Source organism: Bufo gargarizans, chromosome 6 (genome assembly GCF_014858855.1).
Source record: "Bufo gargarizans isolate SCDJY-AF-19 chromosome 6, ASM1485885v1, whole genome shotgun sequence".
Taxonomy (NCBI): domain Eukaryota; kingdom Metazoa; phylum Chordata; class Amphibia; order Anura; family Bufonidae; genus Bufo; species Bufo gargarizans.
Window position 1 is genome coordinate 206,806,705 of NC_058085.1, and position 26,911 is coordinate 206,833,615.

Consider the following 26,911-nt stretch of genomic DNA (forward strand, 5'->3'; position numbering starts at 1 on the left):
TTCTTCCTGCTAGCTAGAATAGTCCCAATGACTTGTTCTGAAAGGCCCTAGGACCTGAAGAATGTCCTCTCAAAATCCAGGCCGTCAGGTGGAGGTTCTTGACTTCCGGATGAAGTAGAGGGCCCTGATATAATAGATCCCGTCTTTCCGGGAGTATCCAGGGGTCGGCTATTGACAGCCTCCTCAACCAGGCAAACCAGACTCTTCTTGGCCAAAAAGGTGCTATTAGGATTACTGTTGCATGCTCCTCCCTGATCTTCTGGATCACTCTGGGCAATAGGCTGATGGGAGGGAAAGCATAGACTAGGCCCTTCCCCCATGGCTGTGAGAGAGCATCTGTGCCCAACGACTGATCCCTCCTGCTCAGGGAAAAGAACCTTTTGCACTTCCTGTTCTCCGCCGAAGCAAAAAGATAATCGTGGGACTTCCCCATAGGGCCTCTATTTGATGAAAAACCTCCTGGTTCAGACACCAATTGGCTTGACTGAACCTGTGTGTGCTGAGAAAGTCCGCCTGGAGATTTTCTGAGCCCATCAAATGAACCGCGGAAAGAGAGAGAGCTTTTCCCTGTATTAGCAGGAAGATTCTGGATGCTAGTTGCATTAGTTGAGGGGATCTTGTTCCCCCTTGTTTGTTTATATAGGCTACCACCGAGGCGTTGTCGGATAAGATTCTGACATGTCGCTGGGGCAAAGATGGGAGACTTTTCTTCAGCGCACACAGGACCGCCCTTAATTCCCTGGCATTTTGGGACTGAGCACTCTGGGATTTTGACCAAGGGCCTTGGAAAAACCGTAAAACTGAATGGGCCCCCCATCCCCAGGTGCTTGCGTCGGTGGTCATTATCAAGGGGTCGATACTCAACCACTCCACTCCCTGACTGAGGTTCTGAATATTTAGCCACCAGGCTAGGGACCGGGTTACTGACCTCGGGATTACAATCTTGCGGTCCAATGACAACCCCCCGTCCCATCTGGACAAAATGTGCCACTGAAGTATTCTGGACCTGAATTGGGCCCACCTCACAGCAGGAATGCAAGCCGTCATCAGACCCAGAATAGACATAGCTTTTCTTAAGGAGACTTCTGTGGTCTTGCTGAAAGACCTGATCTTCTGCTGGATAACTTTCATCTTGTCTGCAGGAAGATAAGATCTCTGTGTCTGAGAATCTAATAGAACGCCCAGAAACATGCATTTGGAGGTTGGAATCAGGGATGATTTGTCCCAATTTATTAACCAGCCCAGGCTCGTCAGGATCTCCAGGACTTTCTGTATTTGGGATGTCAACAGTTCTGGGGACTGCCCCACCAAGAGAAGGTCGTCCAGGTATGAAATTATAATGACGTCTGACCTTCTTACTTCCGCCATTACCTCTGCCATTAGCTTGGTGAAGAGTCTCGGCGCCTGTGATACCCAGAAGGGAAGTGCTCTGAACTGTAAGTGGACAATTGCCTCTCCCAACTTCACTGCCACCCTCAGGTATTTCTTAGACAAGGGATGAATGGGCACATGATAGTAGGAGTCTTTTATATCTATTGAAGCCATAACACAGTCGGGGAACAGATGGAGGAGATGGATTCCATCCTGAATTTCTGGTAGGACAGATAACAGTTGAGACCTTTCAAATTTATTATCAGTCTGAATGAACCGTTGGGCTTGGGCACTAGAAATAGGGTTGAATAAAAACCTTCCCCCTGTTCGTTTTTTGGGACTGGAACAAGGACTGCCTTTTCCAGGAGGCTGCTTATTTCTCCCAAAAGTGCCACCTGTTTTGGAGAGTTTTGGTTTAGAGAAGTTATTCTGAATGTCCTGGGTGGTAACCTTTTCAAGTCTAGGCTATAGCCCTCCTTTATAATACCCCTTACCCAGGCACTTGCGGTAATATTTCGCCAGGCTGGATAAAACAAAGAAAGACGACCGCCTACCTGGGGCCTGGCGTCATTGTTGAGTGGAGCTAGAGGTTTGGGGTCGGGGTTTAAACAGCACGCTTTTTGATTTATCAGATCTCCATTCCGTTCTTTTCTTCTGATCCCCGAATCCCTTCCTTTTCTCATTACTCCGAAATGGCTTTCCCTGCCTAGGAAAGGACTGTGCTGGAAATCATTTTTTCTTATCGGAGGCCTTATCCAATATATTGTCTAGGGCCGACCCAAACAAAAAATTTCCCTGGCAAGGGAGGGCACAAAGCTTGGACTTCGAAGCCACGCCGCCCTTCCACCCCTTCAACCATAAGGACCTCCTGGCTGAGTTGGACAGTGCGGCCGCTCTAGAGGAGAGCCTCAACGCATCCGCGGAGGCATCGGAGATAAAGTCCACTGCACTGGACATGGTTGGTATAGCCTCAAGAAGCTGCTCCCTCGGGGTCTTATTCTCTATATGAGACTCCAGTTCCTCCGCCAGACCTTTTAGTGACCTCGCTACCGAAGTAGTTGCTATATTTGGCTTAAAGGCAGAAGTGGATGCCTCCCAATTCTTCCTTAAGTATGCATCTGCTCTTTTGTCCATAGGGTCTTTAAGGGAACCTAAATCTTCAAACGGGAGAGCCGACTTCTTATTAACCTTCGCCACAGGGGTGTCTACTCTCGGAACCTCCTGCTAAGCTGACACTTCCTGGTCATCAAAGGGATATTTTCTCTTGACCGCTCTGGGGATAAAAAAAAAACGTTTTGTCTGGCTTCTCCCATTCACGTTTAATTAAGTCCTTGATACAGTCCTGAATGGGGAACACCCTAGACTTTCTGGGCTTTAGACTCTCGAACATAAGTTCTGGTCTAGACCTGGACGCTTTTTCTTCCTCCAACTCAATCGTGGCTCTAACTGCTTTTAATAATAGATCCGTATCTTCTACACTGAACAACGGCTTGCCTGTCAAATCGTCAGAGGAAGAATCTGAATTTCTTTTTCAAATGGGCCGCGCAACGCCCCCATGTTCTCTCCTCCCCTTCCAGCTCGGTGGAACGCACGCATCACTTCCGACGCGACGTGCACACTCCGATACGGCCCGTCTCCATGAGGGAAGAAGAAACACCTCCCCCCCCCTCACGCCGCAGCTTAGTCGGCTAGGCAGGGATCCGAGGAGCTACAGGCATCCCCCCATGGCTGCAAGAAAAATAAAACGCCAGGCTTTTCAGCGGCTCCTAGTGGAAAGTAGGTTTCTTAAATTAACCCTAGAGGTCCTGCAGCCCCAAGGATAGATCTGGAAGAAATCCTCCTGTCCCTGGACAGGAAACAGGAAATAACTGAGTGGCGGAAGGAGATGGACCAATTTAAGGATCTGGAAGTTCCTATTTCCTGTCTGGAGGGGGGAGGATCTCACAGGTGCTGTCATGGGGCTGTGACACTTTTTTGCAGCCTAGATGTGTAAAGGGACCCAAATTCCTTTTAGGAGGGGTTTTTTAGGCATTTAGATTCCAGACTTCTTCTCACGCTTTAGGGCCCCTAAAATGCCAGGGCAGTATAAATACCCCACATGTGACCCCATTTTGGAAAGAAGACACCCCAAGGTATTCCATGAGGGGCATGGCGAGTTTTTGGCACAAGTTAGCGGAAATTGATTTTTTTTTTTTTGTTTTTTTCTCACAAAGTCTCCCTTTCTGCTAACTTGGGACAAAAATTTAAATCTTTCATGGACTCAATATGCCCCTCAGTGAATACCTTGGGGTGTCTTCTTTCCAAAATGGGGTCATTTGTGGGAAGTTTGTACTGCCCTGGCATTTGAGGGTCTCCGCAATCATTACATGTATGGCCAGCATTAGGAGTTTCTGCTATTCTCCTAAGGGTCCATTCACACGTCCGTTTTTTCTTTCCTGATCTGTTCCGTTTTTTCAGGAACAGATCAGGACCAGATCTGGACCCATTCATTTTCAATGGGTCCTGGAAAAAAATCGGACAGCACAATGTGTGCTGTCCGTTTCCGTTGTTCCGTTCCGCATGTCCGTTTAAATATAAAACATGTCCTATTCTTGTCCTGAAAAATCGGATCCTGGTACAATACAAAGTCAATGGATCCGCAAAAAACGGATGACATTCGGATGTCATTCCGTATGTCATCCGTTTTTTGCGGATTCCGTTCCTGGAAACACATAACAAATTTTTTTTTTTTTTTTTTCTTCAATTTTTTTTCAAAGAAATCCAAACAACTTTATTTGATTATTGAAATGTATACATGCTCCCGTTTTTTGCGGATCCGCAAAAAACGGATGACATACGGAAACATTTTCAGGAACAACGGATCCGCAAAAAACGGACCGTTTTTCAGGATGAAAAAAAACAGGACGTGTGAATGGACCCTTATATTGAGCATACGGGTAATGAGATTTTTATTTTTTCCATTCAGCCTCTGGGCTGAAATAAAAAAAATGAACGGCACAGGACATAGGAGCTCCGCCCAACATCCATACCCACTTAGCTCGTATGCCCTGGCAAACCCGATTTCTCCATTCACATCAATCAATGTGGATGAAAATGATGATTACACTTAACGGTAATCGGATTTTCCTGACCCCACGACCGCACCACTGAGAGATGGCTCCGCCTCCATGGACAGGAAACCTGTAGCATAAAAAAGGGGGAGCCACTCTCCCACCTCAGTGGGTTTACAGAGCATGAGAGGGACTACCCTTTTGGTTAATACAATATATATACACTTTTTTTTTTTTTGCATCACACCACGTGAATTTCTTCACCAACCACCACCTTAGGGAGGGAATTAGACGGGTGCTGTCGTGGGGTCAGGAAAATCTGATTACCGGTAAGTGTAATCATTTTTCCCCTCCCCCACGACAGCACCACTGAGATAGATTACGTAGAATTCAAGGGAGGGTGACCACTTCTAACACCTTAGTACCAAAAAGGAGGTCAGAAACAGAGTTGAGTTGAAGCCTATAGTGCTTATAGAAGGTAGAAGGAGAAGCCCATTTGGCTGCCCTGCAGATCTGGTCAATAGAGACATTAGACCTTTCTGCCCAGGGGGTAGACATTGCCCTAGTAGAGTGAGCCTTCAGGGACAGTGGAGGAGAAAGACCAGAACACGAGTAGGCTAGGGAAATAAGTTCTCGTATCCACCTAGCAATAGTACTCTTGGAGGTCGTATTACCTTTTCGAGCCCCAGCGTATAACACTAACAAGGAAGAGGTTTTTCTCCAATCTTTTGATCTCTCCAGATAATGGATCAGGCACCTTCTTACATCCAATAAGTGCCATCTATCTTCTTCCTCAGTCTTAGGGTCTGGAAAAAAGAGTGGCAAGACAATTTCCTGCAACCTGTTAGTCTTAGAAGGTACCTTGGGGATGAACTTTGGATCTGGTCTAAGAATCACTCTATCCTCACGTATGGACATAAACTGGGAGTTGATGGACAGTGCCTGAAGCTCGCTAACCCTACGAGCTGAAGTTAATGCTATTAGAATAACTAATTTTAATGTAAGATTTTTAATTGAACTTTCCACAATGGGCTCAAAGGGGGAACTGGTCAAAGCTTTTAAAACTAGGTTCAAATCCCAGGGGGGAAACCTGGGGCCCCTGACAGGTGCAACCCTATCAACTGCCTTAAAGAACCTGACTATCCAGGGATCCATAGCCAGACTTCTACCACTTAAGCCCGAGAGGGCCGGAACCTGCACCTTCAGAGTGCTCTTGGCCAAACCTAATGACAGACCCCATTGCAAAAATTCTAAGACCTGCCTGGTGGAAATCTTCTCAGGCCAAACATCGGTGTCCAGACCTGAAAAGGAAAGGAATCTCTTCCATATTCTTGCATAAATAGTATTAGTTAGCCTCTTCCTACTACTAAGAATGGTGGAGGTCAAGGCTTCAGAGAAGCCTTTCCTAATCAGGTGCACCCTCTCAATCTCCATGTCGTAAGGTGTAAGTATCCTATCTCAGGATGCATTACTGGGCCCTGCCTCAGGAGGTCCGGAATGTTGGGAAGGACCCATGGTTCCGCTATTGACATGGATCTGAGTAGAGCGAAGCAGGCTCTCCTTGGCCAAAAGGGGGCGATGACTATCATGTCTGACCTCTCTTCCCTTATCTTCCTGAGAACTCTGGGTAGGAGCTGTAGGGGGGGGGGGGGGGAAGGCATATCCCAGACGGAATCTCCATTCCAGGAGGAAGGCATCCACCCCATAAGGGGATTCGCAGGGACTGAGGGAGCAAAACCTTTCTACCTGTCTGTTCTCCCTGGTGGCAAATAGATCTATCTCTGGTACCTCCCATAGATCCACAATCTTTGCAAATATGGACGGATTCAGGGACCACTCCCCCTGCTTTAAACGATGACGGCTCAGGAAGTCGGCCTGGACATTTTCTTTCCCCCTTATATGTAGGGCGGATATGTGGGTTAATTTTTCCTTGAATTCTGAGAATATTATCTCTGCCTCCCTCATTAAAGATAGGGATCTGGTACCTCCCTGGCGGTTCAGATACGAAACTACTGTTCTGTTGTCAGACATGACTCTGACATGCTGGTGCTGGAGTTCTGGAAGGGCTGTTCGTAAAGCCAACAACACTGCCATTAATTCCTTCCTGTTGGACGAGAACTGTCTCTGTAACGGGGACCAGATTCCCTGCCTCAACTGACCCTGGAAATGTGCACCCCATCCCCAAGGGCTGGCGTCTGTAGTGATTACCACTGGATTGGGGTAATTCCATGGAATGCCCTGGTCTAAGTTTTCTACCTCCAACCACCAATTGAGGGAGATCAGAGTCTTCTGGCTGAGACATATCTGAGAGTCTAACGTTATCTCTTTTTGTTTTGTCCAATTCAAAATTTCCCATTGTAATATCCTTGAATGAAACTGAGCCCAACGGACTGCTGGAATACAGGCCGTCATTAACCCTAACAAAGACATTGCTTTTCGGACTGACATCTCTGGGTTCTGCTGGGCCCTCCGGGCTTCGTTCTGGATCTTTCCTATCTTCTCTGCTGGAAGAAAAGTCCTTTGTTGTAGAGAATCCAAACGAAGTCCCAGAAATATCTGACTTGTGCTGGGTTCCAACCTGGATTTTTTGGAATTGATCATCCACCCCAGCTGCTCCAGGATCCGAATCACTGTTTGGACTGATTTCTGACATGTTTCCCGTGACTTTGCAATAATCAAGAGGTCGTCCAGATAAGGAAGGAATAAGATATTCTCCTTTCGAATGAAGGACGCTACCTCCGCCATCACCTTGGTAAAGGTTCTCGGGGCCGTAGATAGGCCGAAGGGCATAGCCTGGAACTGAAGGTGTCTGATACTGATACCCTCTGTAACCGCTACCCTTAGGAATTTTTGAAAAAGGGGATGCATCGGGATATGTAGATATGCATCCTTTAGATCCACTACTGCCATAAAACAACCCTGGAAAACTAAATGAATCGCAGATTTTATGGTCTCCATCTTGAACTTTTTTATCCTTAGGTATCTGTTCAAATGCTTCAAATTTATAATTGTTCGGTAGGATCCGTCCGGTTTTTTGACCAAGAACAGAGTACAGTAGAAACCCACTTCCTGCTCTGCCCTTGGTACCCTTTTCTATTAGTTGATCTACCCCTTTCGATAATTTTCTGGACTCTTTTGTCACTACAAACCTCTGAGGACAATGACCCCGAAACTGCAGCCTTAAGCCCTCTGTTATAATGTTGATCACCCACTCTCCTGCGACCTCTCTCCAGGCGGAGGGAAAGAACATTAGTCTTCCCCCTACCTGTAGTCTGGCGTAATTTTTTTGAAGATTTCTCCTTCTGAGAGGAAGAGGAACCTCCAAACATGAAACCTCTACCACCTGAGCCCCTGGGCCTGGGAAACTGATCTCTATCTCCTGGCTGTCTTCTTCCCTGAGATTTGGGGACATTCTGAAAGGGACATCTATAAGGCCTAAACTGTGAAAAAGAAGACTCCTGGGGCACTCTCTTTTTCCTATCAGCTGCCTTTTCTAAAAGGGCATCTAACTCAGGTCCGAATAAAAACTGTCCCTGACAGGGGATGCTACATAAACGTTGCTTAGAGGCTATGTCGCCCCCCTTCCAGTTCTTAAGCCAAAGGGCCCTACGGGCGGAATTAGAGGTGGAAGCAGACCTGGCTGCTAGTCGAACTGCCTCCACAGAGGCATCTGACAGGAAATCCACGGCTTTCTGTAGGGTCGGTAGAGAATTTAAGATCTGGTCTCTAGGGCATTTATCCCTTAACTGACCTTCCAACCCAGGCAACTCCCACAATGCCCTGCTGTAGGCTGATACCTGTAGGCTGTTTGGGCATGCTGGGAGTTGTAGTTTTGCAACAGCTGGAGGGCCGCAGTTTGAGGATGCCTGTTCCAACCTTTCTAGCCATAATGCTAAGGATCTAGCAGTAACGGTTGCTGCTATGTTGGGCCTAAAGGAGGCAGTGGATGCTTCCCAAGTATTCCTTAGGCAAGAGTCTATTTTCTTGTCCAGCGGGTCCTTCAAAAATCCCATATCGTCAAATGGCAATGAAGATTTTCTAGACACTTTAGAAATGGCCACATCCAACTTTGGCGCCTTATCCCATGAAGTAGACGCCTCTTCCTCGAAGGGGTATTTCCTTTTAAAAATTTTACTAACGAAGGCCTTCTTATCAGGGTTCTTCCACTCCCTTTCTATCAGGGCCGATACGCTCTTATGTAAGGGAAAACATCTTCTCTTTTTTTCTCGTAATCCCTCAAAGACTACATCTGCTACGGACCTATCTTCCCTGATGTCCTCCAGCTCTAATGTAGCTCTAATTGTTTTTAACAATTTTTCCGTATCAGACACTGGAAACAGGAATTTCTTCTCTTGTTCTTCCTCTGCGAATGATGAGTCTTCTGGCCTGTCATCCCTATCATCTTCTCTAATAGACTCCGGCTCTGAGTCCATTCTATCTACCACCTTCATTGATTTCTTCGATGTTTTAAGGGACTCCTTAACTTCTGCCTTAATGAGACTTCCAATGTCCCGCATAAGATTGGGGGATTCCTCCACCAGGGTCTTCTCAATACAGTCCTGGCATTACTTCTTACTATAGGACGTGGACAAGGGGCATCTACATAAAGCGCATTCCTTGTTCTTTTTCTTAGATGTGGCTTTCTTAGCTGCCATCTATAAACCAATAACGGAAACAAGGGGACACATCAGTGATTTCATAAAAAACTCAGTGTCTTACCCCATCCGAAGCCTGTCCTATACCGGCTGTTTTTCTGATTCCGTCTCCTCTGGTCTCTTTTCCTCCTCCATAATAACCCTGGAGGTATAGAGGATACAAGAATCAATATGCCACAGGGAACAGCACCTCTCCTCTGAGAGTTCCGCATGTTCCCTGGGAGCGCCTTCAAGATGCCGCCAACCTTCTCACTGTACTGCAAGAAAAAAAAAAAAAGTGTGGCAGAAGTTCTGGCCGTCCTCAGTCAGGGTGAGAGCACAGCTATCCTCAGATCTCAGTCTCTGCTGTGTTCCGGTTAGCTGGAACGCATAGGCATCTTATATTTCCGGCCTGGAACCGGAAGTAGTCAGTGGAACGCACGTCTTAACTGACGTCATTCCTGCGACTTCCGGTTTGGCGCTCCGACACGCTCCACTGCCCGGCATCCGCCCGCAGTCCTCGCTGGGTGCGCGCCAGGGATGTCTGCCCTTGCCTGCATCGCGGCAACACTCGGGTCTTTCCTTTGAGGGACCGGTGTCCTCAGCCCCAGGAACAGCAGCTGGCCCGGACCAACTCCCGTCCCCCAGTGGTATACCGGTAAGGGCTGGCGCGACCCATGGCTCTCTAGGCTTTCCAAGCCATGGGTCCCTGCAAGGAAAACGCTACAAGTCTCCTGCTCCAGGGACAGGAAACCTCACTGAGGTGGGAGAGTGGCTCCACCTTTTTTATGCTACAGGTTTCCTGTCCATGGAGGCGGAGCCATCTCTCAGTGGTGCTGTCGTGGGGGAGGGGAAAAAAATCATTGCCTCTTTTTTTTATATACAAAGTGTTTGCCAAAGCAAACATATTTTTTTTTACTGCAGAGGAGAAATCTAGTCTTGCAGCACCGCATACACCGACTTTTGTGTAATTTGACAGCAGCGCAATGCTTGTGTCAGAATGCACATCAGTGCTGCAGCTGGTTAATCGGTTGGTCCACCTAGAAGGTTTAAAAAAACAAAAACAAAAAAAAAAAAACCACAAACAGGCCGCAACGTAATACATTTATTAACATGAACTTTATAATAACATTTGAACAGAACATGAACTTTTTTTGCTTACCGGTGATTTTTTTATTTTTTTTTGCCTTTTTTTTATAGGACAAACCTCTCCTTCCCCATGGGACAAATGTGCAAAGCGCAAATCGCCGAGAGATGTGGCGAAGTACATTATGCACTTTGTGCCAGGTGGAAGGAGAGGTTTGCAGCAGCTGTGAGTGAAAGGGCCCTAACAGCCCTGTGTGCCTGTCCTGTGTAATGTAATCCCTATGCTAATAGTGTACCCGTGTGTGGTACTTCCGGAAACACTCCCCTAAGCATAGGGCAGGGTGGTCAGGGCAGTCAGGACAGAAATAGCAGGTGTCACGCCTTATTCCACTACTGCTACAGACACATCTTTTTCAGGGTGGCGCTTGGGCTGAGGTACCAGCAACGACATTGGGGAAATGTCGCTCGTGTAGACTGCTCACTACACTGGTGGATGGGGCTCTTCCTGAAATTTGAGGAAGGATCCTGTTCCCCCAGCCTTACTGTAGAGAACAAAACTATTATATACAGCCAATTTAATTAAATATACAGACACCTTCTTATACCAGCGTCTGGTGCGGCGGGACACTAAGGAGCCAACATCTGGTCATTGAAGTCCACCCCTCCCATGAGCAAATTATAGTCGTGGACCGAGAGGAGCTTTTCAATGACACTGGTTGCTCGTTTAATTTGTATTGTCGTGTCTGCGTGAATAGAGGAGAGCATGTAAACGTCACGCTTGTCTCTCCATTTCACCGCGAGCAGTTCTTCGTTACACAAGGCAGCCCTCTCCCCCCTTGCAAGACGGGTGGCAACGAGCCGTTGGGGGAAGCCCCGGCGACTAGGTCGCACAGTGCCACAGCAGCCAATCTGTTCTAGGAACAAATGCCTGAAGAGGGGCACACTTGTGTACAAATTGTCCACATAAAGATGGTACCCCTTGCCAAATAAGGGTGACACCAAGTCCCATACTGTCTTCCCACTGCTCTGCAGGTAGTCAGGGCAACCGACCAGCTCCAGGGTCTGATCTTTACCCTTATAGATCTGAAATTTGTGCGTATAGCCTTTCACAGAGCTTATACAATTTGACCCCATACCGGGCGCGCTTGCTTGGGATGTATTGTTTGAACCCAAGGCGCCCGGTAGAATGTATAAGGGACTCGTCTATGCAGATGTTTTGCTCAGGGGTATACAAATCTGCAAATTTGGTGTTAAGGTGGTCTATGAGGGGCCGAATTTTGTGGAGCCGGTCAAAATCTGGGTGGCCTCTGGGACGAGAGTTGCTGTTGTCACTAAAGTGCAGGAAACGCAGGATGGCCTCAAATCGTGCCCTGGACATGGCAGCAGAGAACATGGGCACGTGATGAATTGGGTTCGTGGACCAAAATGACCGCAATTCATGCTTTTTTGTTAGGCCCATGTTGAGGAGAAGGCCCAGAAATTTTTTTTAATTCGGAAACTTGGACGGGTTTCCACCGGAAAGACTGGGCATAATAGCTTCCCAGGTTGGCGGCTATAAATTGAGTGGCATACCGATTTGTTTCTGCCACGACTAAGTCCAAGAGCTCCGCAGTCAAGAACAGCTAAAAAAAAAATCCCAGTGCCGAACCGATCTGAGCTGTCTCAACCCGAACTCCAGACTGGGCGGTGAAAGGGGTAACTACTGGTGCCACCATACCAGCTTCAACTGCCATTCTGGTGCTCGCTACTTCACCATGTTGTACGGCAGTGCTGGTACTAGGTCCAGGATGGGCTGTGCTGCTGGTGTATGCCTCACCACATAATCCAACAGCACCAGCCCCACTCTGCTGCCCTTGAAGCAGATCCTGCACAACCTGTGGTCTAGCAACACGGGGCCGCGTACGCCTGGTGGTATCAGGGACCTCAACCTCCTCGTCCGAACTTTGGGTCAGACTGCCACTGCTTTCTACAGGTTCATATTCTGACCCGCTGGATTCGTCAGATGAGGGTTCCCATTCCTCATCCGACTGGGTCAGAAGCCTGTAGGCCTCTTCAGAAGAATACCCCCTGTTTGACATTTGGTCAACTAAATTTATTCCCTGAGACTACCCAAGAAAAAAAAGCAAGCCTGTCTTATAAATGGGAGGCTAGCAAAGTACCAGAAGCCGCTGCGATTGATAAAAAATATCAAAACTGATTTATTTTTTCTATCGCCGCAGTGCTTGTGAAGTGATAAAAAAAAATATATATTTTTTTGTCACTGCGGCGGAGTGGGCATGGGTGAACGCACGTGTGGGCAACCGATCAGGCCTGATTGGGCAAACACTGCGTTTTGGGTGGAGGGTGAGCTAAGGTGACACTAATACTATTATAGATCTGACTGTGATCACTTACAGATACTATAAAAGTACCAATGCTGATGAGCGATACGCTAATCAGCGACTGCGGTGCGGTGGGCTGGGTGCTAACCGACGCTTACTGCCTAACAAAGGGGCCTAAACTATAAAACCTAACCGTCAATACTAGTGAGAAAAAAAAAAAAATGGGACAGTTTACACCGATCACTTTTTTCCCTTTCACTAGGTGATTGACAGGGGCGATCAAGGGGTTAATTGGGGTGATGGATGGTGATCTGAGGCTAAGTGTACTGTTGGTGTGTACTCACTGAACTGTGCTCCTCTGCTGGAACCAACCGACGAAAAGGACCAGCAGAGGAGCACAGAAGCCATTTAACACCTTATATTTATAAATATAAGGTGTTATATGGCTTGCGATTCGGTTTTTTGAAAATCATCAGCCTGCCAGCGACGATCATTGGCTGGCAGTCTGATGACGAACTTATCCTCTAACTTTTGCCGGCCTGCGATGCGCAAGCGCGGGCCGGCTATGATCGTAATCTTGCGTCTCGTGCGATGACGCGCCGGCACAGCACGAGAATGTGCCTGAGTCAGCCGCCTCCGGAACGCGATCCTGCATTAGGCGGTCCAGAGGCGCTTAAGTCGGGCGTCTAAAAACATCAGGTTTAATAAATGACCCCACACTTTAGGAACCTTGCTTTCTGCACTGGGGCACAGTCATGCTGGAACAGAAAAAAAGCCTTTGAGCATACCATTGTTCAAAATGTTTTGGTATGCCAAATATTTCCTTTGATTGGAACTATGGGGCCTAAGAAAACCCCTGAAAAACACCACCACAACATTATTCCTTCTCCAATAAACTTTGCAGTTAGCACAATGCAGCCAAGCAGGTATTGTATTCCTATTATTTGCCAAACCCAGACTCGTCCATCAGACTGCCAGATAGAGAAGTGTGATTCGTCACTCCATAAACCATATTTCCACTGCTCTAGTGGCGGCATGTTTTACACCGCTCCCATCTGCTTGGTGAGGTAAAGCTTGGCTGCAGCTACTTGGCCATAAAGCTCCTGGGCACACAGTTTTTGTGCTGATGTTAATGCCTAAAGAGGTTTGTAACTCTGCATTTAAACAGAGCATTTGCGACTTTCAAGAACTCAGTGGCGCCGCTCAGAAATTTTACCTGGTCCGAGTTGCTGTGGTTCCTAAAAGCTTCCACTTTGCAGTAATACCACTCACAGTTGAAATAACAGTTATTCCTTTCAACTCTCCCATAGACATACAGTACCAGATTTACATATGTTTTCATTAATGAGAGAAGACAGTCTGAGAGCTGCTCATGTCCCGTGGCCACAGCTAGAGATAGACCATTTGTAGGATTAATTTTAACTACTCTTCTATCAAGCGACAGCTTCAAGCAATAGACTGCATACAGGTTAATCAACTGGTTAGGGTAATAGATATACCTCGGTAGTTAAAAGGTGCCTGTCACCATGAAATGCAGGCAGCATGCTATAGACAGGAGGTGCTGAGCAGACTGATATATAGTTTTGTACAAAAAGAAGATTTAGTGCATTTAAACCTCTGCTTTTTTTTTAATGGATAGTGGTCATGTGGGCAGCCCTACTCAGTGATTGACAGCCTTCCCTGTATGCCAAGTCATGCAGTGATAACAGTTGATCACTGAGTGGCACCACCACACATGATGCTTAAAACATAAAAAGGAGAGGTTGAAAGGACTAAATTTCACAAAACTATATATCAATCTGCTCAGCTTCTGCTGCTCTTTAATAGGGCTGAAATGATTACTTGATTTAATTTTGTGCATCGAGGATTTGTTTGTGTCATGTGACCACGGAGCGGTAGTGAAGCACTTGCTATTACTTACAGATCCATGGTCATCCACCGCCCCGCACCGTGCTGCACTTTCTTCCTGACCCTACGCTGTGTGATGCCAGGGCATCAGTGCAGCGCGCAGAGAAGAAGATGGAGGATCTGTGGAGTGGCGCCCCTATAGGAAAGGTAAGTACTGTCGCTGGGGACATGTCTAGGAGGGGGGAGATTGTGGGACTTGGGGGCAATTGGTGGAACTGTAGGGCAGTTGGGGGCGCATGCTGATGGCACTGGGGAGCAAGCTGGTGGCAGTTGGCACTAGAGGGCAAGCTGGTGGCAGTTAGTGGCCCTGGGGGTGGAGCTGGTGGAACTAGGGTGAGGAAGAGCTGAAGGTACTGGGTACAGCTTTAGTCCTAAGCAGTAAATAAACCTATACCAAGTGACAGCTTTAAGCAGCAGACTGCATACAAGTTAAAATCAGTCCTCCAAAGAGTCTAGTTGTGGCCCCATCAAAAATTTTCTCTTGGGACAAAAGAGATGTTTCTAAACCTAAACTATTGAAAGGAAATTAATTGGTGCATGGAGGTAACTATAGCATTAGCAGCCACAGCACTTGCTATAGGTCCCACAGGTTATTATGTGCAAGAACATTGTACCTCTTTGCGGGGAATAACAATATAGAGGCTTTTTGGTCTAATGTGAGCTTACTGATATATGCTATTAAATATATACACACACCTCTTATTGCCACTTATGCTGCCGTTTTAATTTTCTAAACTAGGTGATGGAGGCCCCCCCTCTTATTTTGCTATGGTGCCCTATGAATCATAGTTATGCCCTTGATCGGTCTACAGTATTAAAATACATCTGTGTAAAGCTGGCCATACAACTATCTATGAATCTATCATAATAAACTAGAAACTGTACTGTGTGCATCATCTAATTGAGGATAGGTCATTTTTACAGATCTATTTTAACAAATAAATGTATATAAAATAACTTTTTTAGATATCAGCATTTTACCATTCCTTCTAGACAGTTATGAATAAATAGACAACCAGGTGTTACCATTTCCTTTATCAAAGGGGGGGGAGGGGACTACTCTCCTTAGGGAGAGATCACCTTAATCAGTGTGAGGAGACTTATAGGCCACACATGCTCCTCAGAATTCCAGAGGAGCATGTATGGCCTATAAGTCTCCTCACACTGAGAGTCGTTCCCCCCTGACCCGGACACAGGCCTCTCACCCAGTTAAGCCAGTACTCTCTGCTCTGCACTGATGAGGGGCAATCACCCTGAAACAGCTGTCTGCAGATGAGGTGCTGGCTTATTTAATATCCAAGTCATGTCTCAAGGCTTATTTTAAGAGCTGAACATTGACTTATAGGATAGCTGCCTTACATCTGGTGGCACTAGAGGCAAAGATTGTTAAGAGCTCATTTGCATCCCTTCTCTACAAAGTCTGACACTGGCAGCACTAATTTCAGAGTGTGAGAGAGTGTGGTCACACCCTCAACTGATGACACCCAGTTGTCTTCATAATATTTATGAGGAATACAATTTTTACTAACCCACAGGTCATCTGTAATGACTAGACCGAAGGAAATTTTTTCACATGAAGAGAACCCTACTGTGCGATTTAAAATGGATTTCCTTAGCACTTTATTTTAGACAAATGTTTATAAACAGTCTGTTATATATTCTGGACTTCTTACAATTGTGAAAAGGTAGTTAGGACATATACTGTATGCTCCATTCTTTTCCGTCTCACCTGAGCAGCATCAATCCTCTTTCCAATAGCCTGTTTGGAGTTTGTTAGGGCTTCCAATTTTCGAGCAGCATTCTCTACTTTAGCTGTTAGGAGATCTAATCCTTGAGATACTTGCTGTGCTTTCTGCATTGCAACAGGGGTAGCCCCTTGCCCTCTATAAAAGAAAGGCGATGAGTAAAAAAAAAAATAATAATGATAAAGTATCAAAAACTGCTGCACAACACTTGACATTACATGGACAACCTTTAATTGTTGCTGTATCTAGAAAAGTCAAATTACGACAGGAAATGTGCCTGTATAAGGGAGTTTTTTGGGTTATGGTTACTGGTGACCTATTCAATAGGCTAGGTCATCAGCATCATACTGACATGGGGCTGACACCCAGTACTCCTACTGATCAGCTGTTACCTGCAACCGTGGTGCCGGGAAGTAAGTAGTGTATGGAGCTCTGAAAACTGTGTAGTGGCGGTTCTCGGTTACTGCAGCGGATGCTGCTATTCAAGTGAAGCGTACAGAACTGTGGTGGGTCGGCTCCATACACTGTTCACTTCCATGAACTGGGACAGCAGTTAATAACTGATTAGTGGGGGTGTCGGGGGTTGGACCCCCTACCAATCTGATAATTATTACCTATCCTGTGCATTGGTCATCAGTATCTATTACCTGAAAAAACCCTTAACTAGGAAGATTTAAGAGTCTGATAAAGGATGTCAAGTGTGTTTACTTGTGAGTTTTGAAACAGGACTGCCCAATTAATCAATGTAAAAAATGAAAGCAAAAGTACAATTTTTTAGTAATTACAAAAAATTTAATGGTGCAAAATATAATAAATACATTTTTGTAGTACACTGGTACTCCCATTGAAAAGTAGCTCAGGATGGTGGTGGTCCTGCTAGTCTGCTGAAAACATTCAATTTCCTATATAGTATATTATGCATAGCTAAGTTTATTGCTCCATCTAGAAAGGTTGTACTCCGAGCCAAAGTAGTCTGGTCTTCCAAGAATAGATGGTACTCCCATTAAGAGCAGCTCAGGATGGTGATGTCACACTTTGAATGGGGCATGTGAGCGCTTCAACCAGGACGCTGCTACAAATGCTGAGAACGCTAGAGGAAGACAAGAGGGCACACTGGCCTGATTACCTGTCAGAACTAGTCCGGGCCTACAATAAATCGGGTCCATTCCACCACTGGTTACACCCAGTATGTTACTGTTTGGGAGAGCTGGTAGAGAAATCGTTGAATTGAACCTGGAACGGCCAGAAGACCTAATGGAGCGATCAACCACCTCATGGGTGAAAGAACACCATCAGCGACTCCAGACCATCCGCGATTTGGCAGGCCAGCGGTTACAGGAGAGAACTCATACGGACTGTCCTCCAGTCCAGGAGGTGCCACTGAAGCCTGGAGAACGGGTCCTGGTACGAGGGAAACAACCCAGAGGCAAACTGAGTGAGCGTTGGGAAGTACAGCCATACAAAGTGATCATAAGAGTGTACCCTAATGGTCCGGTTTACGAAGTGCAAGTTGAAAATGAGGAGTTTGCTTCACGGACTTTGCATAGGAATATGCTACGGCCATGCCGGTCCGCAGATCCTGCACCTATTCAGAGGACACCTTCTCCTCCTGCCCCATACCCAGAATGTGTTATCTCAGTTGGAAATGAATGTGAAGACTGGTGGACTGTTTCTGACACTGCGGAAGGTCCCCAGGCCGTAGGTGATGAGGCTTCTGCTACAGAACCACTACCATCTTGCAGTGAGGAGGAACCCACGACCACACCCAGATCTCCTGCTTTAATGGAAGAGCCCAGGTTAACTCCCAGTGGAGAAAGTCAGGTCCTAGCAGATAGTCAAGACCGCCGGAGATCCAGTAGGTCTACTGCAGGGGCTCCACCAAACAGGTACGCTGCGGATGATTTCATTTGGTCTGCTTGTAGGTATTGTGGACAATGTTGTACTGCTGTTTAAATGTTCCATTAACCCCTTTGTTTTCCATGGACTATATAGTGAGGCCGAGGACGGCCACCTTTAAGTGGGGAGGCATGTAAGAGGCAGCCCTGAATCAACCAGCAGCATTTCCAGCACTTATATCTATGCAGACTGTCATGTTTCCCTCCGGCCACCAGAGGCCACTGTGACTAAACTGAGTTGTGCTGGCCAGAGGCTAACAAAGAGTTAAGAAGTTTTTCCTGGGCTGTTCCAGAAGTTGCTGGGGCTTTGCTGAGATAACCGGGAGAGATGGACTGCTGAGAGATAACAGTAAAAGACTGTAGCAGCAGGAGGCTAGATTAGCTGAGATTTCCCCTGACAGCTGTGGAGCTGCACACAGAGGACTTCACTGTGTTCCAGAGGAGTGGGACCGTGCATTAGAGACCAGTACAAGACGGATCCTTCCTGCCAGAGCTGGAACTAGGTGAAGATCTGCATCTGTTGTAACCAGAGAGAGAAAAAGACAGCAAAGCAAGCAACCGAACCTGGATCCAGACTGCATCTTATACCAAGGAGAATCTGCAGAACTGTGAGTTGCACCAGTGCTTTCCTGTGATAGGTTATAGAGTCATGGACTTAGTGCGCTGTAGAAGTGTCCCCTGAGTAGCAGGGCTAGATAGGTAATTGGTAGTGAGTGTAGCTTGCAAGCTGACTGCTTACTGTTTAGCTCATTCTGTGTATATGCAAAACTCCATTGCCATTGTTATTGATTTATGTTCACCTGTTAATACCATTCCGGTCTTTGACCCATTGTGCCTCTGGTGCGGTGGTACTATATTGTTACTCAGGTTTTCCGGCAGTTTCATTTTGCTCCTTAATAAAGCAGTTTTTTGCTTCAGTCTCCTTGTCCGCTGTACTGTACTTGAATCCTGCTTTGCAGTCTCTCCCTCCTCTGACCGCTACACTAGGGAGTTACAAGTCCACTAAATTTGACGCCAGTAAGCATACCGCACCTATTAACCCCCTATGTCCTTCTCAATCAACTAAACGGCCTATGCCGGAGGGGAATGTTTCAGGGGTGCTGGGCTATGCTGAAGCCCTTTCTGGTCGCAGACTATGCCACCAAGAGGGAGGGGGCCAACCCAGAGGGTTAAAGAGAGTCTTTCACCTAATCTGAGCGTTTTAGACCGCTCAGATCAGGTTATAGACTCTTTAACCCTCATTACGATCATACCTGTCTCTTATGTGTCCCTCGCCCAGATAATGAAAATAACACTTTTTAAAATTATGCAAATTACCTTCTGAAGGTGCCCAGGTGCGGCGTTACTGGGCGATGTGCCCAGAAAAACAAAAACCTCCAGCCGGCGGACGTCACGAGCGGCACCAGAGGACGGCGGGCTGGGAACTGGCCCACACCTGCACACTGCTCTGCCCATTATGGGCAGATGAACAGCTTTTCATATTGCGCATGTGCCGGCCAACTAAAGACAGCCGGCCGGCGCATGCGCAATATGAAAGGATGTTCCTCTGCCCATAATGGGCAGAGCAGTGCGCAGGTGCGGGCCAGTTCCCAGCCCGCCATCCTCTGGTGCCGCTCATGACATCCGCCGGCTGGAGGTGTGTTTTTCTGGGCACATCGCCCAGTAACGCCGCCCCTGGACACCTTCAGAAGGTAATTTGCATAAGTTTAAAAAGTGTTATTTTCATTATCTGGGCGAGGGACACATAAGAGAAAGGTATGATCGTAATGAGGGTTAAAGAGTCTATAACCTGATCTGAGCGGTCTAAAACGCTCAGATTAGGTGAAAGACTCCCTTTAAATACTCACCTAGTACCGTGTACTCACCTCTCCTCTCTCCTGCAGCCATCTTCACCCCTCCTCTGGACCAGCAGGGTCACCCCTTCAGCTACTGGCACCGTAGTGACAGGACGCTGGAAAAGGGGGGCTTGGATGGGTGACCCCTTGGCTGGCGGGATCCAGGGGAGCGAGGCTGCCCTGGTCCACCTTGTCTTCTGTGGGGGAGGCAGCCATGTGGGTGACCAGCACTGGCGCAACTCGACCCCGGGAGAACAGGGAGGCGAGGCGTCCACTGTTTCCCATCTGAAAAAGGAAAAAAAATAAACTAAAATAAAAAAAAATCTTCAGGAGATTCCATTGACACTAGAAAAAACTGAAGCTCTCTCTCCAGGCTGGAGGGGGTATAGCTGCCGGGGAAGGAGCTAACAGCTTTATCTAGTATCAACGCCTACTAGAGGACATAGCTATACCCATGGTCTCTGTGTCCCCCCAATGAATATGTGCGAGAAAAGACATTTTTCCATCCAGTTCGGCCTGTTATCCTGCAAGTTGATCCAGAGGAAGGCAAAAAAATATATAAAAATTATGAGGTAGAAGCCAATTTTCCCCACTTAAGGGGAAAACAATTCCTTCCTGACGCCAATCAGGCAATCAGAATAACTCCCTGGATCAACAACCCCTCTCTAGTAGCTATAGCCTATAATATTATTACACTCCAGAAATACATCCTCATCACTAACTCATCAGGCAAAGAGTTCCATAGTCTCTCTACTCTTACCGTAAATAATCCTTTTGTAGGTTGGTGTAGGATTGACAATTTGGAATTAGTTATTTTTATTAAAGGAGTGGTATGTCTGTATGTATACATTTTCTATAGGGCAATAATAGGACTCTCATAAGTGTGTAAGTCCTCAACAGTATCTCTCTATGCTTCCAATTTCACACACATACAGAGGTATACTGTGTCATGTTGCACTGAAGGTATTGCTTCTAGCAAAAATATCTCTATACACACTATAAAAGATCCTTTACAACTGCATTGGCTACATGCACTGCGCAATGAGCCCTAACACTAAGATGCAGACTAGTCTATGGCCAAATGATCAAAAGAGGTGTTCTGCTAATCCGATTTATATTACATTTGTAGTGCATTAAATGTGAGCAAAAGTAATTGTGCAGTATGACAAGGTTCATGCGCATAGAACCAAGAGGTTTTTTTTTCACCTATGTTCACTTTATTATGTGATATTTTGGAAACTTTGGCAGATTTTTATTTTCAAATACTATAATTGAACGTTTAGCAAATTCGTTAAAACAATTACCTTACTCTCAGATCGGCAACTTGATCAGTTATTTGGCCTAGAGTCTTACAGGTTCCCAAGATATCCTTTCTCTCCTTCCCTGCACACAGCTCCCCAACTTTCCCAGCCTCATCTATAATCTGGCGTACAGCTTGTTCTCCAGCATCACCTTAATAAAGGTAGGAAATCTTAATTAACCAGAGTATTTACATTACTGCAAAAAACATGAATGTGACATATTCAATGAAAGGAACCTGTTATTAACTTTGTGCTGCCCTCAATGAAGAGAGCATCAAATAGTGACAGACAAGCTGATTTCAGCACACCACTCCTATACATGGTATTATAGGCCTAATAAAGCAGTAATTACAGAAAAGTAGTCAGTACTATAAATATAGTAGAAGAAAAGCCACTAAAACACCATGAAAGCAAAATAGGGCTGGTCGTCACAGGTGCAAAAAAAATATAAAAAAATCACATTCCACAATAGTAAGACAAATGTATCCTAGAAGACAAAATACACACATTCTTTATTGATACATAGTAAATGAACAAAACTCTCCATATTAATATTCATACCATCAGTACAGGGAGGAGGATACTGTAGCTTTTCCCAAGCTCTCCGCTGTGATTGGGCAGCTCACAGCGAGAAAGAAGGAGACGCCCCTTGAGAAAAGCTACCGACTCCTCCTCCCTGTACCGATGGTATGGATTTACATACCAGGCGGGAAACCAGAATTGGGGGGGGGGGGGCGAACAGCAGGGGAATGGAGGAGCGCATAGGGAAAATAGTAAGCGCTGTAACATGCCTTCAGTATGCCTTACACAGCCAGCTATTTATATGATAATGTCATGAAAATCCGATTGGGCATTGTCCATGGAATCTGCTCTAGCTTTCATAGACATACCCTCAGATTTCTATCACAGCTTTTCAGTTTACAGCAGTGTGCTCAATAAAAATACATGAATGGTACAACTGTCTGTGTGTCATTACATTCGTTAGATTGTGTTTGTCTATAATTGCGACTGACAGCAATCAGACCTCATTTTATTAGTAATAAATACAGACATACAGTTAATCAAAAGGGTTCACTTACTTTTATTTGCAATTTAAAAATGTACAGGGTTTGCTTTTTCACACTATATTCTTACCTGGAGGAGCATTAGGGTCCCTCAACCAACCCTTTGCCTGATTCATTTTAGAATCAATTAGTGCTAGTGCTCTTTTCATGGCTTCTGTGTCCTGTCAATTAATTATAAAATGGGACAGTTTATTTTTATGTTTAATCTGCACATAAACAGCAGATGTCATTCACAACTGATTATTAAGGCCTTGCTTTACAGTACACTGGCTTGCTAGAAACCTTCCAAATTACCTTTTCAATGCCATATATATTCAACCCATGTGATTAAAGCCAATAGATTTTAGATACTATGAGGGGTTAGTCATACTCTATGCTTTTCAATAAAAAAATAAATAAAAAGGGGGGGGGGGGATCTCTTTTGGAATATATCCAGTCAAATATAGGCTCCGTACCTCTATATCCCTCACAGCAAACATACACAACAATTGAGCACAATAGTTTCACATTAGTGGCAGGGGACTCCAGCAGGCTGTTCCAGCGGGTGAACAGCCTGTCTGAGTCCCCTGCCGCTAATGTGAAAGTACTTTAAGCTGAAATATAGCTTAATAGACACATTAAACTACAACCAGTTAAATTGTAAAATGATGTTCAAAGGTAAACATAAATACATTTTAAAAAGGACACCCATATAATTAATACTTTACTTCCTTACTTATTTTCTCATGATAATATGCCCTATTATGCCATAATTCGTGTTACCTGCCATGGACAACTTATATGAGCAAGAACTGCTGAGTTAAAAAAAGGCTCCAGCTCTGGGAGTCTCAAGCATCCATGCATTATATTAATCAAGTCTGATTTTAACCTGAACAGCAATGTTTGTAATGAGAAAATCCCTTTAAATTGATATTAACAATTCTAAAGAGACCTAGATCTGTAAACACATAGATGGTTGCATAAAAATATATTATTATTATTTTTACAAATTTACTGAATGTATGGTTTGTGATGTAAAATAAAAAAGTCATCCCTAAATCTTAAAAGAAGGTTACTTTAAAAACCATGCATAAAAAAAAATAGCCACACTCAGGCATAAATGCCTTTACAGAGGTACAACAACAGCATTCATGTTTTTATATGAACGTCATTACTCTGTGAGTAGTCCAATCTACTAACAGAATACAGAAACCTTTTTTCAGGAAGCAGGAAATAGTATGGTATCTATTATAAATTGCACCTTCATAAATAAAACCTTGAGATCCTTAAGATATTAGAAAAACACAAAGTTGTGTAAAATGTTACACCACATATAAACCTTATGGAATTTCAGGTCAAAGCAGAATGATCACTTCAAAAATTATGGCTGAATATAATTCACACAAATCTATTAGAAAATATATAAAGCACTGCACTCTCAGGGCATGCTGCCTCTGCAGGTATCTTACCTTCTATAAGCCAGAACATAAAAATATAATAAAGAAAAGAGAAAACATATGAAAACACGTATCCTATCGTCAAATACTTAGATCTTGAAAAATTAAGTACGGCAAGCAAATGCAAAGAACTGTACATTATTTTAATTTTGACACTTTGATTTGAAAATGTAAGAGAAATAATGGGAAAAAAAAGTCTCCTTCAATAGAGAGTCACTGTGTTCTAGATTTAAAATGCAGAACAGAATGTAAAAGTAACATTTAAAAAAATATATATATGAAATGCATTGGGTCTGACCCAATTAATCTTTCACTTGTGTGCAGTGGAGAAAGGGGACAGGGAGACGTATACAAAATAATTCAAATGAGTCTTTCTGATTCAGTATTGGATGCAAGCAGAAAATATTTTATATTTGTTTTAGACTACCATTAACACCAGCAATAGTCTTAGAAGATTAAATGCATCTGATACCATGGTAATACACTTATGCAATTAGCTATACATTTCTAAATTTATTCATTCTAAAATAAAATGCCAGGGCTTCACTCTAAAATAAAATGCCAGTCAAACAGATGGATTTCTCAATGCTGAAAATCCTTACATGATCATAAATTCTGAATAAAGTCTATGGCGACTACAGCAAAACTTCTCACCTTGCTAGCCCAGGCATCTTCATCCCAGGAAGTAAGCTGCAATACCCGTATAATTTCATTTATCTCTGCACTCATTTTCTCCACTGTAAAGTTGCGGTTTTTTAATGCTTCCTCAATACCTTGACTGCGGGAATTCTTTGTTGTTACAAAAATCTTCATAGCTGGGAAAAGTACAAAGATATGTGACAACAGATTCTTCAAATTGCTGAAAACTCCTCATCCCAAGAAAGAAGAAGGATTATACTACTATTCCCCTAAGAAACAAAACAATGAAATCTCAATTAAGACTACCATCGAGGCCAAATACATACCAGAAATGAGAACAGGCAGAAGATCTTTAACTGTGTTCATAGAATTCACTAGCATGATACGATGTTCCTGGTGGGTAAGCTCTTGCTGACGTTCATCAATCATCTTTGCCATCTTTGTCATTCCTTGAGCAATATACATACAATAGTCATTAGCCAAGAGAACTGCATGCAATTTTATGTATAGCTGAAGGTTCTGGACACCTCATTCTGTGTTGGTTGAGAAGGCTAAATCAGAATGTAGGATAAACCAACCCAACCTGTATTCTGCATTATGTATACACATATTCTTACAAATCCTTTTGCCACCAATTTTAGGATAAAAGGAGAGGTGTTTTTCATGAAAGCATGACCTGGGTGCCTCTTTTCAGTATTTGAGCAGACTAAGGCTACTTTCACACTTGAGTTCCGTTTGAAGGCTCTCACAAGTGGCCCCTGAACGGATCCGTCCAGCCCTAATGTATTCTGAGTGGATGCGGATCTGCTCAGAATGCATCAGTCTGGCACCGTTTGTCCTCCACTCCGCTCAGCAGGCGGACACCTGAATGCAGCTTGCAGCGTTCGGGTGTCCGCCTGGCCGTGCGGAGGCAAACGGATCCGTCCAGACTTACAATGTAAGTCAATAGGGACGGATCTGTTCGAAGTTGACACAGTATGGCTCAATTTTCAAACGGATCCGTCCCCCATTGACTTCCAATGTAAAGTCAAAACGGATCCGTTTGCACTTATCATGAAAAAAAATTAAAAAAATGGTAATGCAAACGGATCCGTTCTGAACGCAAGTGTGAAAGTAGCTTAAATCAGGTTGTATTTTTTGACAGGACTTACACTTAACATTTAAAGTGGTATTCCTGTTTAAATAATCAATTTGTTTAGAAAATAAGCATCTATACAATTTTTGACATATATATTAAAAATTTTGCTCACAGACCTTTATTATATCAGCACAAAATCCTCTCTAAAAGAGAAGAAATGATACAGCCCATTTTAGTCCTGTAAAATGCATCTGTAGGAGATTTGAATAGGATGAATAAGATGGTGTCAGTCATGTGACCCTCAAGCCCATTATGTAACCTCTAGCATTCAAGTAACTGTCCAGATATCTAATAGGCAATAGTACTTTAATATACAGCAATTCTGGCTGCAGCAGCATCTCATAATATCTGTTAGTGTGAATGTAGAAGCACATCAACAATGTTCTCCCTGTCTCCTCTATATGCGTTGGGTTTGTATATATATTTTTTTTACAGTTAACTTTATTAACATGACAACATCACCTAAAAACAGGCAGCCATTTCACAAATCACTAAGAAACTTGCAACAATGTAAACAAACATACGGTGAAGTATTTGTTGTAATAGCCAAAATGGTTTCCACTATGTAGCCATCCCATGGAAGTGTCCTGCGTGCTGACCCATAACATGCTTGTCAAGGAACACCGAGTTGCTTACTGTTTGTCAGTGGGGCGCCACATGACCGACGCCATGTTTCAGTTAGGTCATGGATGCATTACAGAGGACTGACTGATTTATAGGTTATACCATTCTGCTGTGCAGATCGTGGTCAACAACCTGATATATAAACAAGGTATGTAAGCAAAATTTCCAATACATGTATATTTGAAAATTGTAGAGTCTAGGAAGATTGCTAAAGGGTCCATAATTCTTTCTGCCACTGTGCCCTGATTATTCTTAGCCTTTCTTGGTTATCGCTACAACCCAAAAAAAATATCTAGATGTCACTTACCTGGTCCCAGGTTTTTGGTGTAAGTAACCAAATCCTCCATGCATTCCACTACCTCTGCCACAGTCAGATATTCCAGTATACCTTTGCACACCCTGATGATTTTCCTCACCTGTTTAAATGAGACAGTGGCTCTTACTTCCTGGTAGTAATAACAATGTCCATGCTACTTTGTATATTTTCTTAAATTTATAGTAATACATCTACAAAGTACAGTTTAAAAAAAAAAGTTCAGATGTCATTTATACATAGACTTTAAAAGTGTTTATATTGCCATTAGGACTGCCTTTGTCTGGTGTGTGCAAGCAGGCTTATTCAAAGACAATGGTATATCCCAGTCTCAGGATTTCCTAAACAGAACAGATACAATTGGTATACAAAAAAAACTGTATGAACAATTATAAGCACTCTGACTGAAGATTTTAATTAACTTTCACAAAAGACAAATACATCATTTTTTGACACTCTCCCTGCTTTTCAATACAATTTATTCATCTCTCAACAAGCTTTCATAGTCCCTCAATAAATAATTTTAGGATGGGCTGCAAGCCACAAATGCA

General features: G+C 44.4%; 1 protein-coding gene across 4 annotated transcripts in view; it reads right to left on the bottom strand.

Moving 5' to 3' along the window:
* Positions 1-26,911, bottom strand: part of VCL (vinculin) — a 207,452-nt gene that overhangs the window by 89,722 nt on the left and 90,819 nt on the right. For 2 of the 4 annotated variants that reach the window (XM_044300267.1, XM_044300270.1), the window contains exons 4-10: positions 26,355-26,463; positions 24,612-24,734; positions 24,301-24,461; positions 23,659-23,661; positions 22,281-22,371; positions 21,150-21,297; positions 16,100-16,253 (exon numbers count right to left, since the gene is read on the bottom strand). In XM_044300267.1, the coding sequence (XP_044156202.1) occupies positions 16,100-16,253; positions 21,150-21,297; positions 22,281-22,371; positions 23,659-23,661; positions 24,301-24,461; positions 24,612-24,734; positions 26,355-26,463 (789 nt within the window). The remainder of the gene's footprint in view (positions 1-16,099; positions 16,254-21,149; positions 21,298-22,280; positions 22,372-23,658; positions 23,662-24,300; positions 24,462-24,611; positions 24,735-26,354; positions 26,464-26,911) is intronic. The other 2 variants (XM_044300269.1, XM_044300271.1) reach the window with 1 other exon arrangement.